This window comes from Barbatula barbatula (assembly GCF_947034865.1).
Source record: "Barbatula barbatula genome assembly, chromosome: 19".
Lineage (NCBI taxonomy): Eukaryota > Metazoa > Chordata > Actinopteri > Cypriniformes > Nemacheilidae > Barbatula > Barbatula barbatula.
This window is the reverse complement of record NC_136782.1, coordinates 4,284,872-4,299,578: the sequence shown is the minus strand read 5'-3', so window position 1 is coordinate 4,299,578 and position 14,707 is coordinate 4,284,872. Positions and strand designations below refer to the sequence as shown.

At 40.6% G+C, this 14,707-nt stretch overlaps 1 protein-coding gene across 3 annotated transcripts in view; it reads right to left on the bottom strand.

Moving 5' to 3' along the window:
* gria4a (glutamate receptor, ionotropic, AMPA 4a) overlaps positions 1-11,980 on the bottom strand; it is a 57,205-nt gene extending 45,225 nt beyond the window's left edge. For 2 of the 3 annotated variants that reach the window (XM_079480773.1, XM_079480774.1), the window contains exons 1-2: positions 11,697-11,980; positions 10,068-10,226 (exon numbers count right to left, since the gene is read on the bottom strand). In XM_079480773.1, the coding sequence (XP_079336899.1) occupies positions 10,068-10,226; positions 11,697-11,871 (334 nt within the window). In that variant the 5' untranslated portion in view covers positions 11,872-11,980. The remainder of the gene's footprint in view (positions 1-10,067; positions 10,227-11,696) is intronic. The other variant, XM_079480775.1, reaches the window with a different exon arrangement.
* Between the last annotated feature and the right edge of the window lie 2,727 nt (positions 11,981-14,707).

Here is a 14,707-nt window from a genome sequence, read left to right as displayed (position 1 = left end):
CATCAAATCAATGTACACGGATAACAAATTTGCAGTTAAAATAGGCAACAAGCACACAGACTTCCTCTCCCAGAGTCGTGGAGTAAGACAGGGCTGTAGTCTGAGTCCTACTCTATTTAACATCTACATTAATGAATTAGCTCGGGCTTTAGAACAGTCACCAGCACCCGGTCCCATCCTACTAGACACTGAAGTGAAATGCCTTCTGTTTGCAGATGATCTGGTGCTGCTGTCACCCACAAAAGAGGGTCTACAGCAACATCTAGACATCCTGCACACTTTCTGTCAAACATGGGCGCTATCAGTGAACCTTAAAAAGACCAAAGTTATGATATTCCAGAAAAGGCATAGTCGACAAAATCAACATCACAACTTTAAACTCAACAACGTGCCTTTAGAGCAAACCCAGAACTACACATATCTCGGTATAAACATCAGTAACACCGGAAACTTAAACAAGGCAGTGAACGACCTGAGAGACAGGGCACAAAGAGCTTTTTACGCTATCAAAAGGAATGAAAAAATCCACATCCCAGGTGGAATTTGGCTTAAAATAATCCAATCCGTTATAGAACCAATAGCACTTTATGGATGTGAGGTTTGGGGTCCCCTCACCAACCAAGAGTTCACCAAATGGGACAAACACCCAACTGAGACTCTGCAAACAGAAATGTGTAAAAACATTCTACGGGTACAACGCAAAACCCCAGAGCAGAATTAGGACTATATCCTCTAATAATTAAAATACAAAAAAAGAGCGATTCAATTCTATAACCACCTTAAGAACAGCGATACAGAATCACTCCATCACAAAGCCTTACGTCATCAGGAGCTGAACCCAGAGAAAAGTTGTCTCATCCAACTGATCTCAGAACTAACTCTTAAACCCGAAACGTGTCCAACTGAACCCCAAACTCCAGCCAGAATTAACCAAATGATAAAAACACAAAAAGAAAAATATCACAAGTTCACTGTTGAGACGGGCCGACACAGACAGACATGGACTCCAAGAGAAGAGCGACTGTGTCCACACTGCACACAGAGACAAGTGGAAACAGAGCTGCACTTCTTAACCTCGTGTCCAAACTATACGGACATCAGAGAAACATTCTTCCCCCAGTTCACAAACTTCCACAAAGACTTCAACCAGTTTCAACAACAGGACAAGACCTCATACATACTGGGAGAAAAGCCCATCAGCTCAAACCTGGTCGCGAGATACGTCAAGTCCTGTTACGACAGAAGAGCAACAACCAGCACAACACAACACAACACTGACACAACACACACAAACTGACACAACAATGACACAACACACACAACACTGACACAACACACACAAACTGACACAACACTGACACAACACTGACACAACACACACAAACTGACACAACACTGACACAACACTGACACAAACTGACACAACACTGACACAACACTGACACAACACTGACACAACACAGACACAACACAGACACAACACAGACACAACACTGACACAACACTGACACAACACACACAACACAGACACAACACAGACACAACACTGACACAACACTGACACAACACACACAACACTGACACAACACACACAAACTGACACAACACTGACACAACACTGACACAACACACACAAACTGACACAACACTGACACAACACTGACACAACACACACAAACTGACACAACACTGACACAACACTGACACAACACTGACACAACACAGACACAACACAGACACAACACTGACACAACACTGACACAACACTGACACAACACAGACACAACACAGACACAACACAGACACAACACAGACACAATACTGACACAACACTGACACAACACTGACACAACACAGACACAACACAGACACAACACAGACACAACACAGACACAACACAGACACAACACTGACACAACACTGACACAACACTGACACAACACAGACACAACACAGACACAACACAGACACAACACAGACACAATACTGACACAACACTGACACAACACTGACACAACACACACAACACAGACACAACACAGACACAACACTGACACAACACTGACACAACACTGACACAAACTGACACAACACTGACACAACACACACAAACTGACACAACACTGACACAACACTGACACAACACACACAAACTGACACAACACTGACACAACACTGACACAACACTGACACAACATACACAAACTGACACAACACTGACACAACACACACAAACTGACACAACACTGACACAACACACACAAACTGACACAACACTGACACAACACACACAAACTGACACAACACAGACACAACACAGACACAACACAGACACAACACAGACACAACACAGACACAACACTGACACAAAACTGACACAACACTGACACAACACTGACACAACACACACAAACTGACACAACACACACAACACTGACACAACACTGACACAACACACACAAACTGACACAACACAGACACAACACAGACACAACACAGACACAACACTGTTTCTGTCTTTATAAGCATGTCTGTTGTGCTGCTGTGATGCACGATTAACGTCTGCCTGCATTTTTTAATTCGCATTTCCATTGTTTTTTTCTGTGGTCAGAAAATCTATTTAAAACGCATCTTATCACAGACTGTGGCTGTGTATGGAAGGAAATACAGATGTACTGCTTAGTGTGTCCTGTGGAGTATTTACACTGTAAAAAACAATTTACTCAGTATGCGACTATAAATACTTGTGTTCACATGACTCCACTATTGCTTGTCTGATACAATGAATGCATGTTTAATTCAAGTGGCGTCCAGTATTGCAGATATAAAAAAATTTGAGTTATTGTTGCATTTGTTATCCAATTTGTTACAAAAAAATCCATTTTGGCAGCCGGATTAAATAATGGGACATTAAGGAGATATAAAATATTTGCCTTACTGGAAAGAAATGGTCAGGTTGAGCACATTGCATTATGGGACATCTTGCGCTTTGTTCACTACACCGTTTGGCAAGCGTAGTAGGTCGTCCAGGTGTTATGTGTAACGCACCGTATGTGCCTGATGTGACATACAATAGTGCAAGTTTGCTTGAGATCTGCATACTCAATGCTGTCCGCACACGCACCCGCACACAGAGAGTCAGAGCTCTGCTCAGTAAGAAGTCATGATGACTTTTCACTCTCAGCAAAGTGACTTGCTGTTTTATTACCATGACAACACAGCTGTCAGTCAGAAGTGAACCATGGCAACGGGGCTTTACTGTGACTGCCAATAAAGTTGCTTAATGGAATAAGCTTTTTACTGCCATAGAGATACTGAGAGAAAGAGAGAGAAAGAGAGAGAGAGAGAGAGAGAGAGAGAGAGAGACTGATGAACACACAGAAACGGGACAGCAATGCAATTGAAAGTGTTTGATGGTGCCATAATGTATTCGCTATATAAAAAATAAAGTGAAGAACTTGAAAGTCTTTAATGTATTTATTACTCCTCCCCTTCGATGTAACGCGCTTTGAGTGCCCAGAAAAGCGGTGTATAAATGTAATGAATTATCATTATTAGTATGCAGTAAATGTTTTGCATAAAACAAATTCAAGGCCACGTTGAGAATAAAGTGACTCCGGTTTTGTAAATATTCTCATCATATCACATTTCATTCCTTAATGCTTATAAATGGACATTTTGACTAGAACAAAGTTGGTTCGGAACTGACTTTCTACCCAAGCGTGTGTATGAGAGAGACAGAAACACCTTCTGATTGGACAGAATCAGCAGAATGAGTCATCAAACTATTTCTGTTCCAGCAAATCGGCTATTATATGTTGGCAAGGAAACCAAGTATACACACATATAAAAGCCCACACGCACTTTCTGTCACATATACTGGAGGCTACATACAGACATATTAATCCAGTGTGGACACAATTTTAAATGTGAATAGTTGTAATGCGTTCTACTGTCTTTCGACGCATTGCGCCGCGTCCGGTGTAGACACGGTGTAACACACAGGTTCAGTCTCGTACCTGCTGCGGGTGTCTGTTGTGTGTCATTTTCTTCACATTATAATCCTTTCGGGTCTATTATTCCAATTGAATTCGATTTTCTGTTTTTTTGGTGCTAACAAGGCCAAGGTCGTGGGTTCGATCTCGGGGATTGTATAGGATAAAAACATCTGCCAAATGCATAAATGTAAATGTAAATCTCAACATAGTCTCAACATATAGAAAAAGAAAAAAATAAGACAATTGTTGAAGTACATGAGGTGTAAAGCAAATGTAGATTGTAGAGGTCACATAATATAGATTTGAGTAAACTTCATGAGAAATGTTTGAGATCTTTATTAATATTGACTTGACAAATCGGAGCTCAGTTTGACACATTGTTGACATCTCTTCTGAAACTTCTGACATATGTGAGATTTCCGACTCTCTTTCTCAAGAGAAAGATCTGAGACGGAAATGAGACTAAAAGTTTCTGTTTGCTCTTTATTAAGAAATCATTGAGATTCTCTCTCGTGGAAGCTGTTTTTAACGTGTATGAAATAATCATTTGACAGTATCTTTTAATGTCATTATGTTCAGAAATACTCTTGTCCCAGTATAAAAGGCAAGTCTAAAGGGAATAAAAAGAAACCCTTGAGAGTAAAGCGTCCAAACACAGTTATGAGAGTGTTTTCTTACGCTACTTTGAATAATTTATGATGGTGAACCCGCTGAACATTCATGCAGAAATTTGCTTCAGGTACAGTCTTAAAACATCTTGTGTTTAGAAATACATGTCCACACGATATACACAAACAGCGTTTTACCGCACCGCCCGACCGCCCGTACACATAACCCTCACCGAGGCTGAATTAAAGCAAAAGTTCAGCTCTAAAAATAGATGCTCATCATTACCGGCCGCTTTCACAGGTCTTCGGGGTGGATGTGTATGCGCGAGGAAGGGTCACAGCAGGGGTTTGACCTCTGGCTCTGGCTTCTCATTGACTAGTTAAGCTGAAACTCCATAGAGGAGAGAGAGATAAAGAAAGAAAGACAGCCAGCTAGTGAGAGAGACAGAATGAAATAGAGACAGGAAGGCTTTCTAAGGTTGTTAATATAATATTGATGAGCGTTTATCCACACGTCATTCAAAGGATGGCCTTAACACACACTAGCATTCTCTATTGTGACCATCAGGACCTTGAAACTGGTGTGACTTTGTTTTAGACAGAAAACAAAACCTTCGATTTGACTGAAATCTGTGTAGTTTTGATGAAATCTAAGGCTTGGTAATGTCTTCGTCAACTTCTGGACCGCAATGAGATTACAATTATGGACACAAACAAAATGTCCAGTTTTCTGTCCTGTGTCTGCACACATTGACTGAAACTCTGAGGCCACGTTTACACGATGAAGAATCGGAAAAGTTGCGTTTTTCCATTTCACGTACACACGACAGCGTTATCAAAACAATCCGCGTGTTCACAGATCCACAAAAAATACTAAAACGCTGTAGAGAAGCTTGCGCACATATTCAAACAAACAAACAAGATGGCGAAAAGTTTGGACATTCGAAAGTTTTCCTTCCATTGAAGTTTGCGTTATCAGTCCCCTAAAACTCTGTTTCCGTGTAAACGGACAGTCAAATCGCATAAATTGTTTTGCGCTTTCACTTGAAAACGGTCACGTGTAAACGGCCCCTATGTTGTTCTTGTAGAAAGTTTCTTGGAATTGTGGTGATCAAATCAAAGAAGCCCCTGAAGATGATGATACCTGTTTCTGTCAGTGCCTTGGCGTAAATCCTAGCTATGCAAACCAGCTTTAATGGCACATCCGCCAAATACAAAAAAGTATGAAAAAAGTGCTCAAATGACAGAAAACTGTCAGAGTTTTTTTGCTCTTTTGAGTTTGATGTATTACGTCAATGTACTCAAACATTTACAACTCAAAATCCCTCGGCTGTTCACAAAGAACATTTGAGCAGATTTAATAGTTTCGTGAACTTTTGTGGCTGAGAACATCAGAGAGAGAAAGAGCAACTTGGGTGGCAAATTCAATTCTGCCCAGGAAAATCCATCACAGCAACTCAACCCACAAAATTTGACACACTTCATTCATGCTCTCAGAGAAAGCTGCAAATACAGTCTATCTCTTTAGACACTCAAAGGGATAGTCCTACCAAACATTACTCATCCTCAAGTTGTTCCAAACCTGTATAAATACTGTTTTAATTTACAGCTGCTAACATTCTTTTCAATTTCTTTCTTTGTGTTCAACTTATGAAAGAAATGCATACAGGTTTGGAAAAACCGGAGGGTGAGTAATTCATCAAATCATTTTCATCGTTTTTGAGTGGACTATCATATAGAAACATCTAAAGGTCGGTGCATTGGCAAGTGGCTTTCACAAACAAATAATACAACAGATGAGAACTTCTTTTTAGCTACTGTTCATTTGCACTGACTGATCTTTTTGTGTTACGGTTGAAACGTTTCATGCACTATATGTCACTTTGATATTTGGTTACCCGATGCGAAGGGATTCAGAAGTTTTAAGCACGACCTAAGTTTCTTTTCATTCTGTGCGCAGGCTCATGAATGTCGTCTTCATTTTAACACGCTTTCCGAACAAGACATCAACGCACATCTCAAGAGAGCGATACACCCGCACAAACATCCTGACGCAACGGCATGACAATCGCTGCCGGCGACTGAACGAACGAGTCAGATGAGACGTTTATTCAACCGTCTCAAGACATCAAGACGCATATATACATACAGTAGAGTAATGACTATCACGCATGGTAAAGACACAAGTACAGGTCACGGCCAGGTTCATGTGTTAGTCACTCAACGAGAGAGCAAACTAGCCGCCACGATGGTGGAGGTATTGCTTCTGGCTGTGTGACTCAACTGCTGAATTAATTGCAGAAGTTTGTATTTATTTATGTATTTACATATTTATGGTTTAGGGGTTTAAAAAATGTCATAACCTGAAATCTAAAGGAATCGATACAGTACTGCCAAGCACTGTGAAAATCGTTCATAATAAATATTTATGGAAGACGGTTTCAATTGACATGATTATTTTATAGCGTTCTGTCATTATCGATTCCTTTAACGGTCTGATCATAGTTTAACCATAAATGTTCATCTTCATCCATTGACATCATTCCTCTCCTCATCTATCAGTCTACTGCTTTCTTTCCATTTCATCTCTCAGACACACACACAGCATGTGTTCTAAACATTTACTTGCACACAAAGGTCACGACACGCCCCTTCATTTATCTCTCTCTTTCATCTCTCTGTCCACCTCCATCCGTCCTCCTGCATTGGACAGCATATCATTCCCATAATTTCGCCGTTCCTCCCCTTTCATTAAGGAATTCTATTCGTCACTGCGTCTCTCGCAGCTCTAACTCATTCACAGATTGATTTTGCTCGGTGCTTTAAAGTGCTCGGATAAAGGTGTGTTAGTATAAAAGAGAAAACTCTGTATTCTCTCCTGCAGCCCGAGGAGACGAGCAGGAAACGATTAACTCCACCTCTCTCTCTCTCTCTCTCTCTCTCTCTCTCTCTATCTTACACACACACATACACCGTCCCAAAGCTGTCAGTGTTGCGAGGCTGATGAGGGCTAAAGGAGCTGGAGGGGAGCCAGGGCGGAGATAACACACACACACACTGAAGCAGAAGATTCTGCAGACTCAGGTTGGGCGAGAGGTTAGTGGCCAGCAGGAGAGAGGTTAAACTGGGATTGACTCAACTCTTATGGTCCCTCTCTCACTTATACTGTAAAAACTGTCATAAATCTTCAAAAATAAAGATTGTGTATTGATTTTTTTTATATCAATCAATAATTATTTTTAGGGCTCTAGAGATGCTTAATGATATCATTGTTTAAAGAAAAGGTGCTACAAAAGGATTTTTGGTTTCCCATTCACACTTAAAAGAACCATGTCTTTCTTACTGTTTTATAATTTAAAGAATCTGTTTTCACTGTTAAATAACACTGTCAGCATTTACTCACCTTCGCGTTGTTCCAAATCTTTATAAATGTCTTTGTTCAGATGAACACAGAGAAAGATATTTGGAAGAATGCTTATAACCAAACAGATCTCGACACCCATTGACTCACATAGCAGGAGAAAATACAATTGTAGTCAAAAGTGCCCCAGAACTGTTTGCTGTCCTACATTCTTCAAAATATCTTCTTTTGTGTTCAACAGAAGAAAACGATGATGAAGTATTTTTCCTACTATGGTAATAATAATAATAATGTGTTTAATTTGTATAGCGCCTTTCCAGGCTCAAGGACACTGTACATAGACAATCGATTCACAATATCCAAACAGATCATTTCACAATCAGTCAAACAGTTAAGTGGACAGTTAATAGACAATCGATTAACAAATCATAGACATACATTTTGCCTTCAATTTGACAGTTAAATGGACGGTAGGCATTTGCCCAGTCCAGGGATGGCTGACCAAAGACATTTCATGAGTTCACCTGCCGGATAACAGTGATGTTGATAGGGATAATAAAGATTGGTTATGAAGGTTATGCGTATTTGGCGTGCTGTCCGGGAAGCAGGTTCCGAGCTCGCCATATCTATCCGAACCCGAAACACTACACCTTGGTCAGGGTGAGTGCGCCGAGCTCGGAACCGGTTTGAGCCCAGAGCACACCCTCAGGGTTCTTGCAAGAAAATGAGTTTGGGAGAGGAGCCGGGGTGGAGGAGGGATGCTTAATCTTAGGAGATCGAGCAGGTAAGATGGTTTCCCTATCTATGAGCTATGGCTGATTGTGTATGTGCGGTGATTGCTGATTGTAGACCAGCCGGCTGATAATATGCTACGGCTCCTCCCGAACTTTGTTAATTAAACATCATTTATACAAAGTATCCTTTTAAGACAAAAATGGTCAAAAAGAGTATGCCGATCAAAAATGTAAATGTGTTATTATCTATATTTCATCTATTTTGAAAGCAATTTTAATACACTAGATTTGACTTATTCATATTTTACCTACAATATTTATTTCACAAATTTCAGCGTGCACTTTCAGATCAAAGGGGTTTTTAATATCATGAGATATATATTCCAGTAAAATAAACTATACAGCGATTCTTCAGATAAGTGAATTTGTGTCTGCTTTCTTTTAAGCACCAGTTAATGGTTTTCTTACAGTTACTTTAAAGAACTAAAAGTCATTTTTATTCACATTAAATACACAGACTTTATTTCCGGCACCAATGTCTGCCGTTTTCTAAGCAAACTGGTCCTGCTTAAAATTCACACCATTGACTGAGTTAGACGTGTTTGTACTCTTCAGAAGTCAATGGCTTACTTACTCCTGACTTTGGATGATAAATTGTAATATGTAAAAGTAATAAAGCATTACAAGTGTACAGACTTGGAAATACTCGGAAATACTGCAGACCAGTGAACACAAACAGCTCGATTCTGTGTCAGAATGTCATTTGTAACAACACAAGTTCAACCACCCATTTCTTTGTAAAGCAAATATTTTTAGTGAGATTCTTTCTGAGCAAGTTAGCTAAAAGTAAACTGTTGACATTACCTGATTTATAATGAATCTTGTTTAATGCCACAGTCATTTGAAGGAAACTCTAGTACATATATTTTCAACCTAGTGTTGGGTAAGGCACTGCACTTAACCCAACTAATTGTCTTAAAATAACCCAGAAAATGGATTAAATGTGGCCTAATAGCCCAGCTCAGCACATTTACCAACCCAACAGCATTTTTTAGAATGTATGGACAGTACATTTGTTGACCACGTTTGTTGACCAAACTTTCATGACTGTCTTTGCACATTATGTAGGTCAGCTTTAAACACTAACTAAAACCACAGGCAAACAAACAAAGCCATGAAGAAATACAGAAACAGGTGACTTCTCGCCCACTGTCTGTTGATGTAACCCAAACTCTCACCAGTGGCTGAGCCAAAAGTTCAAAAGCACCACACTCTTCAGAATGCCAACTCTACGAATACATCTGCACGCTCAATTGAGTTTGACTGACCCCACACATACAACTTTTGATTGACATGTTTCACTCACAGGCATTGGTGACGGCAAAGCTGTTGGCGGTCTCGATGTTGTCCACGTGAGGAACCAGGTTGAAGGGGGCCTCCGTTGCATTTGGACTGGTGTTGTGTAGAAATATGGCCAAACGGAAAGCTGTATACTCTTGATCCGTGTTTCTTATAAACAACCCACCTGGAAAGAGTGAGAGCAAGAGAGAAGTGTGAAGACGAGAGGGAGGGGTAAGCGTGTCTTAAAGGAACAGCTCATCCAACGAAATAAAGATTCTGTTATCACTAACTCACTCTTTCGTCTGTATTTGTTTTTAGTACCAGAGTGTTTATTTTTAGCCAACCGTTTCTGAAAGCATCGCAATTATTCGTGTTATTTGTGGCTGTAGCATGTGTGTCTACGCTTGGCAGGGCGGATGTCATGTTCTGTTCTGTCACATCCTCTCCAATTCATCTCTCTTTATGTCTTTTGATGGACGTTTTGGCTTACTGCTCTATGAGATCCCATTACGTGCGAGAAACAACACAAGCATTGTTCATTGCATTGCAGTTAGGGATTCGTGTGTGTATCTCTGAGTGAGTGTGTGTGTCTGTATTTAGCGTATTAACTTCATCGGCAGTGCCGTCAAAGGCGCGAGTCAGCGACCGCATCTCATTATGGCGCGAGACTCTCCATCTCAATGAGCAATGCAGTGACTGAACACACACACAAGAGCTAACAGAGAATGTGTGCGTGTGCGAGAGCGAGGTGGGCATCCGTCCGTAGTGTTCTGTTGATATTAATTGGACCCAGAGCTGTGAGTCTGATGAAATGTTAAACTTTGAATGGAGTCAGGAGGGAAAAATGTTTGACAGAGTACTGCAGTGATCCTCTGTACTGAAGACCAAAAGTACAAAAACACAATCAATATGCGCTCGGATCACAGTCTTCCTCATTTACACTCACCTTCAGTAAGTGGACCATACACACACACACACACCAGTAAAACTCATCAACCCACATACAACACGACCCAAACATCAGTGTACAATTAACGCATTCGCTTCTGAACTTTTCTCGTTTTTCTGAACAGATCATTAACTTTATAGACAATTGTGCAAAAACCCTCCAATGTTTCATTGTTTCGTTTCTCAAAACCCAATTTATAAACTTTTGCATTTTCGTTTTTAATGCATTTGGAGCATGTAAAATGTGTGAACTTGTGCACTCTTGGGTTTGTCATGTTCGTTCTTCTTACGCTGGTTATTTATTGTGACCTAGGTGTACAGAGGGTAGTGTCAATGATTCACCCCGTTTATAATGTACACTCATTTCTAGTGTTGTTGTGACAAATTTAGTTTAAAAAAACGGCGTTGATGATGTGACTGCAAATGCATCCTAGTCTCTCACACTGGATCAATAAAGTCGTTAAATATTTATCCATTTATATATTTGATTACAGCCGTGGTTCTTCAGCTCGTAAACAGTAGCAGACCTCTTAAAAGATTTCATCGAGATGCCAAGTGCAGGATCAAAGTATTTTATATGTATGCTTAAAGTATACATAGATTATAACTGTTGCACTGTAGATGGGACTATCTATCTATATATCTATCTATTTATCTATCTTTCCTATCTATCTACATGCATGCGTGTTAGAAGTGTTAAACTCACCGATTTGGACACTGCTGGGGAAAGCCCCCTCACTAAGACCCCACAGCAGCGGAATCAGCACCAAGATCCGCATTCTGCCCGATTCAGAACCCGTCCGGACACATGGATGGATGGGTGTACACGAGAGAGTGTCACGGCGAGGAAATGAAAAGGAAGCAGATGAATATTCTCGCATGGGTAGTTTTAACAATCCATCCTACAGGCGATCTGTCTGTTCCCCGCTGTATCCACTGAAGAGAGAGAAGAGAAGAGTATGTCCGTACTGCTGAACGCTATGAGAGCGCGCGAGAGAGAGAGAGAGAGAGAGAGAGAGAGAGAGAGACATGCGCTCTTTCTCTCTCTCTGCGCTCTTTGGGTCTCAGGTCTTGAGGTTTCATGCTCAAACGTGCATCAATGTTATTGCTCAATGTTCGTGGTTTGGTTAATCCTAAATATTAAACGTCGGTGCATAACTCGTCCTTTGGAGTTTGTGTTTATTGTGGCTTAAATCCCATCTTCTTGACGAAAAATTCCTATTCGCTTGCATTACAGGCGGGATGCGGGGCATTTCTGTCGACCAGTTACACTTTTAGGCTATAAAGAGTCTTTTTCATAAGGGAAGGAATAAGACCGCCTTGGCAACAGCATAGCAACGCCCTGACAACTAGGTAATATATTGCGACTTTAAAAAAATCAGTTTTTCTGTTTATCACACTATTATGTCTTAAAACATGTTGACTTCCTCGATCTATATGCGCAATGTTATACTTTCAGAGTTCAAATGAGATCACTAGCCCTTACACTTTTTGAGTAGTAACATAGACATCAAATGAAACCGGTATTCTTTAAAGCACATAGAAACAGAATAAAAGAACGAGAATTCATTTAGAATTTGAAATATTTGCAAACATTACAGCTTTTTTAACCTAAACACACGTTGACACATGTGGACGCGGGTAAAACCGAAACCACGGGCGCGCAAACTCCCGAGAGCCTTGGCGTCTGTTGCAACATGGGCGGCAGTTCATTCAGTTTGTCCTGTAATTCACGACTTTTATGACGCACGGGGAAAAATTACCGCCATACACCACTGCCTATAAATATGATAATTTGAACATACGAATTGCTGTTTTATTGCTTTTAGGCTCGTTCCCGTGGCTCGTAACTGCGCGGGGCAGCGGGGTCTCCGCGGGACACGGTTCGCGCGCACGGGGTCGACCGTATTGGCCATTCGTAATCGTTACGGCCTCTGGAGCTAACAGACGGATCCTGGGGCCTCCATCGGCTTCCGTAAAGACATGAGCCGCGCGTGTCTGATGTGAGAACGTGGCGTGAGCTTTCCTGTACCTTATTGGAAAGAGCATTGCGTTAACAACCCACAACGCAAGCCTGTGGGTTCAATCCCAGGGGATTGCACATACCTATGTATAAACGTATAGGATAATTCAATGTAAGTCGCTTTGGATAAAAGCGTCCGCCAAATGCATAAATGTTAATGGCGCGTGCCTTATTTCAATCACAGTGTCGCTGTCCGCGGTGCTGAAGTTTGTCCAGACACATTTGACAAATTGATACAGAAATGTTTGAATGATTTAACTTTTTTTCTAATTGTTCTATATTTCATCCACATAAACGAAATATTCTTCAGCAAAGAGATCAGTTCACGTAAAAATAGTAAACAAATTATGTGATTATTTACGCGTGTGTAGTCATTCCAAAACTGCTAAACTTTATTTTTCATCCTAACAACAAATTGTCAGATTATTTTTATTAGATTGAAGTAATCCGGCTGTTTTTGTCAATGGAAGTGAATGGGAACTAACAGTCCAAAGTAACAAAAAAGCCTCAGTTTTGAGTTATCTGTACCTGTTCGATCCCAGGGATCGCCCATACTTTGATACAAATTGATAGTATAATGCAATGAAAGTCGATAAAAGCGTCTGCCGAATGCACAAATGTTAAGCGGTCAAGGTGTCTCATATAATATATTCCAGACATTTGAAGTCATATGATAACTTTGTGTCACGGACAAACTGTAACACTGTGGTGTGACGTTCAGTATAAAATGAAGCATGCTCCATTGGATGCCTCATGCTAGGTTTGACGTCAATCAAAGGATCATGGACCTTGTAAAAAATCTACTTCAGGCTCTCTCTCTGCCTGAGAAAGGAAATGCGGTGTGACAGTCATCACACATGGTGATAAACCACTATAGCCATCACAGTGCGAGTAAAGCAGTAAGTCTTATTGTGAGATATATTAAGATAACTCTGTATGAGATACCGTGATAATGACTCTCTCTGTGAAGTACTGTCAGGACTGTTGCAAGGCTTTACTTTGATGATTCTCTATTGTGGTATTGTGGTAATGATACTCTCTTCCCCGATGATGGCCCTTTCAAGTAGGCTACTGCATGATCACTTCTTTCCAGGAGGTCACAAAGGAATTGATGTATTTAGAATCTTTTCTGCTCTCTTCCCATCTGTCCGTCGGTGTGTCTCTCCGCCGCACGTCACCTTCTCCTCTCACACTTTAAAATCAAAGCTAAGAAGGTGCTGGTAAATGGAGCTGTTGGGTCTCAGTGCCAGAGAACAGAGGATTCAATGTATTGATTAGATCAAAGCGAACAAGTGCAGTGGGTTTGGTTTCACACATTTTTATGAGAAGCTCTTTGATACGAAACAAAAGAACCGAGCGGTCGTGTTGCTTAGTTTCCCACAGGAAAATGTTATGGCTCAAAGCTTGCACTTTCACAGACCTCTCAGTTATGTTTCAATAAAACAGCAACTCTCTCTAAGACGTTCCTCCTAAATGTGAAATGTTGGAGTCAATTTGAAGATTTCTGTTTATTTTTATCGCTGATTATGGCATATAGGATGATACACATGTGAGGGTTTTCTACAGAAACAAAAATCTCAAAGGAAAACGATCGAGATATTCAATCTTTAGATTTTTCGTGCCTATGGTTTGTACTCTAACACACATGAACTGGTTTACATTGAAGTCGGTTCTTGTTGTGTGTGTTTAGTTCA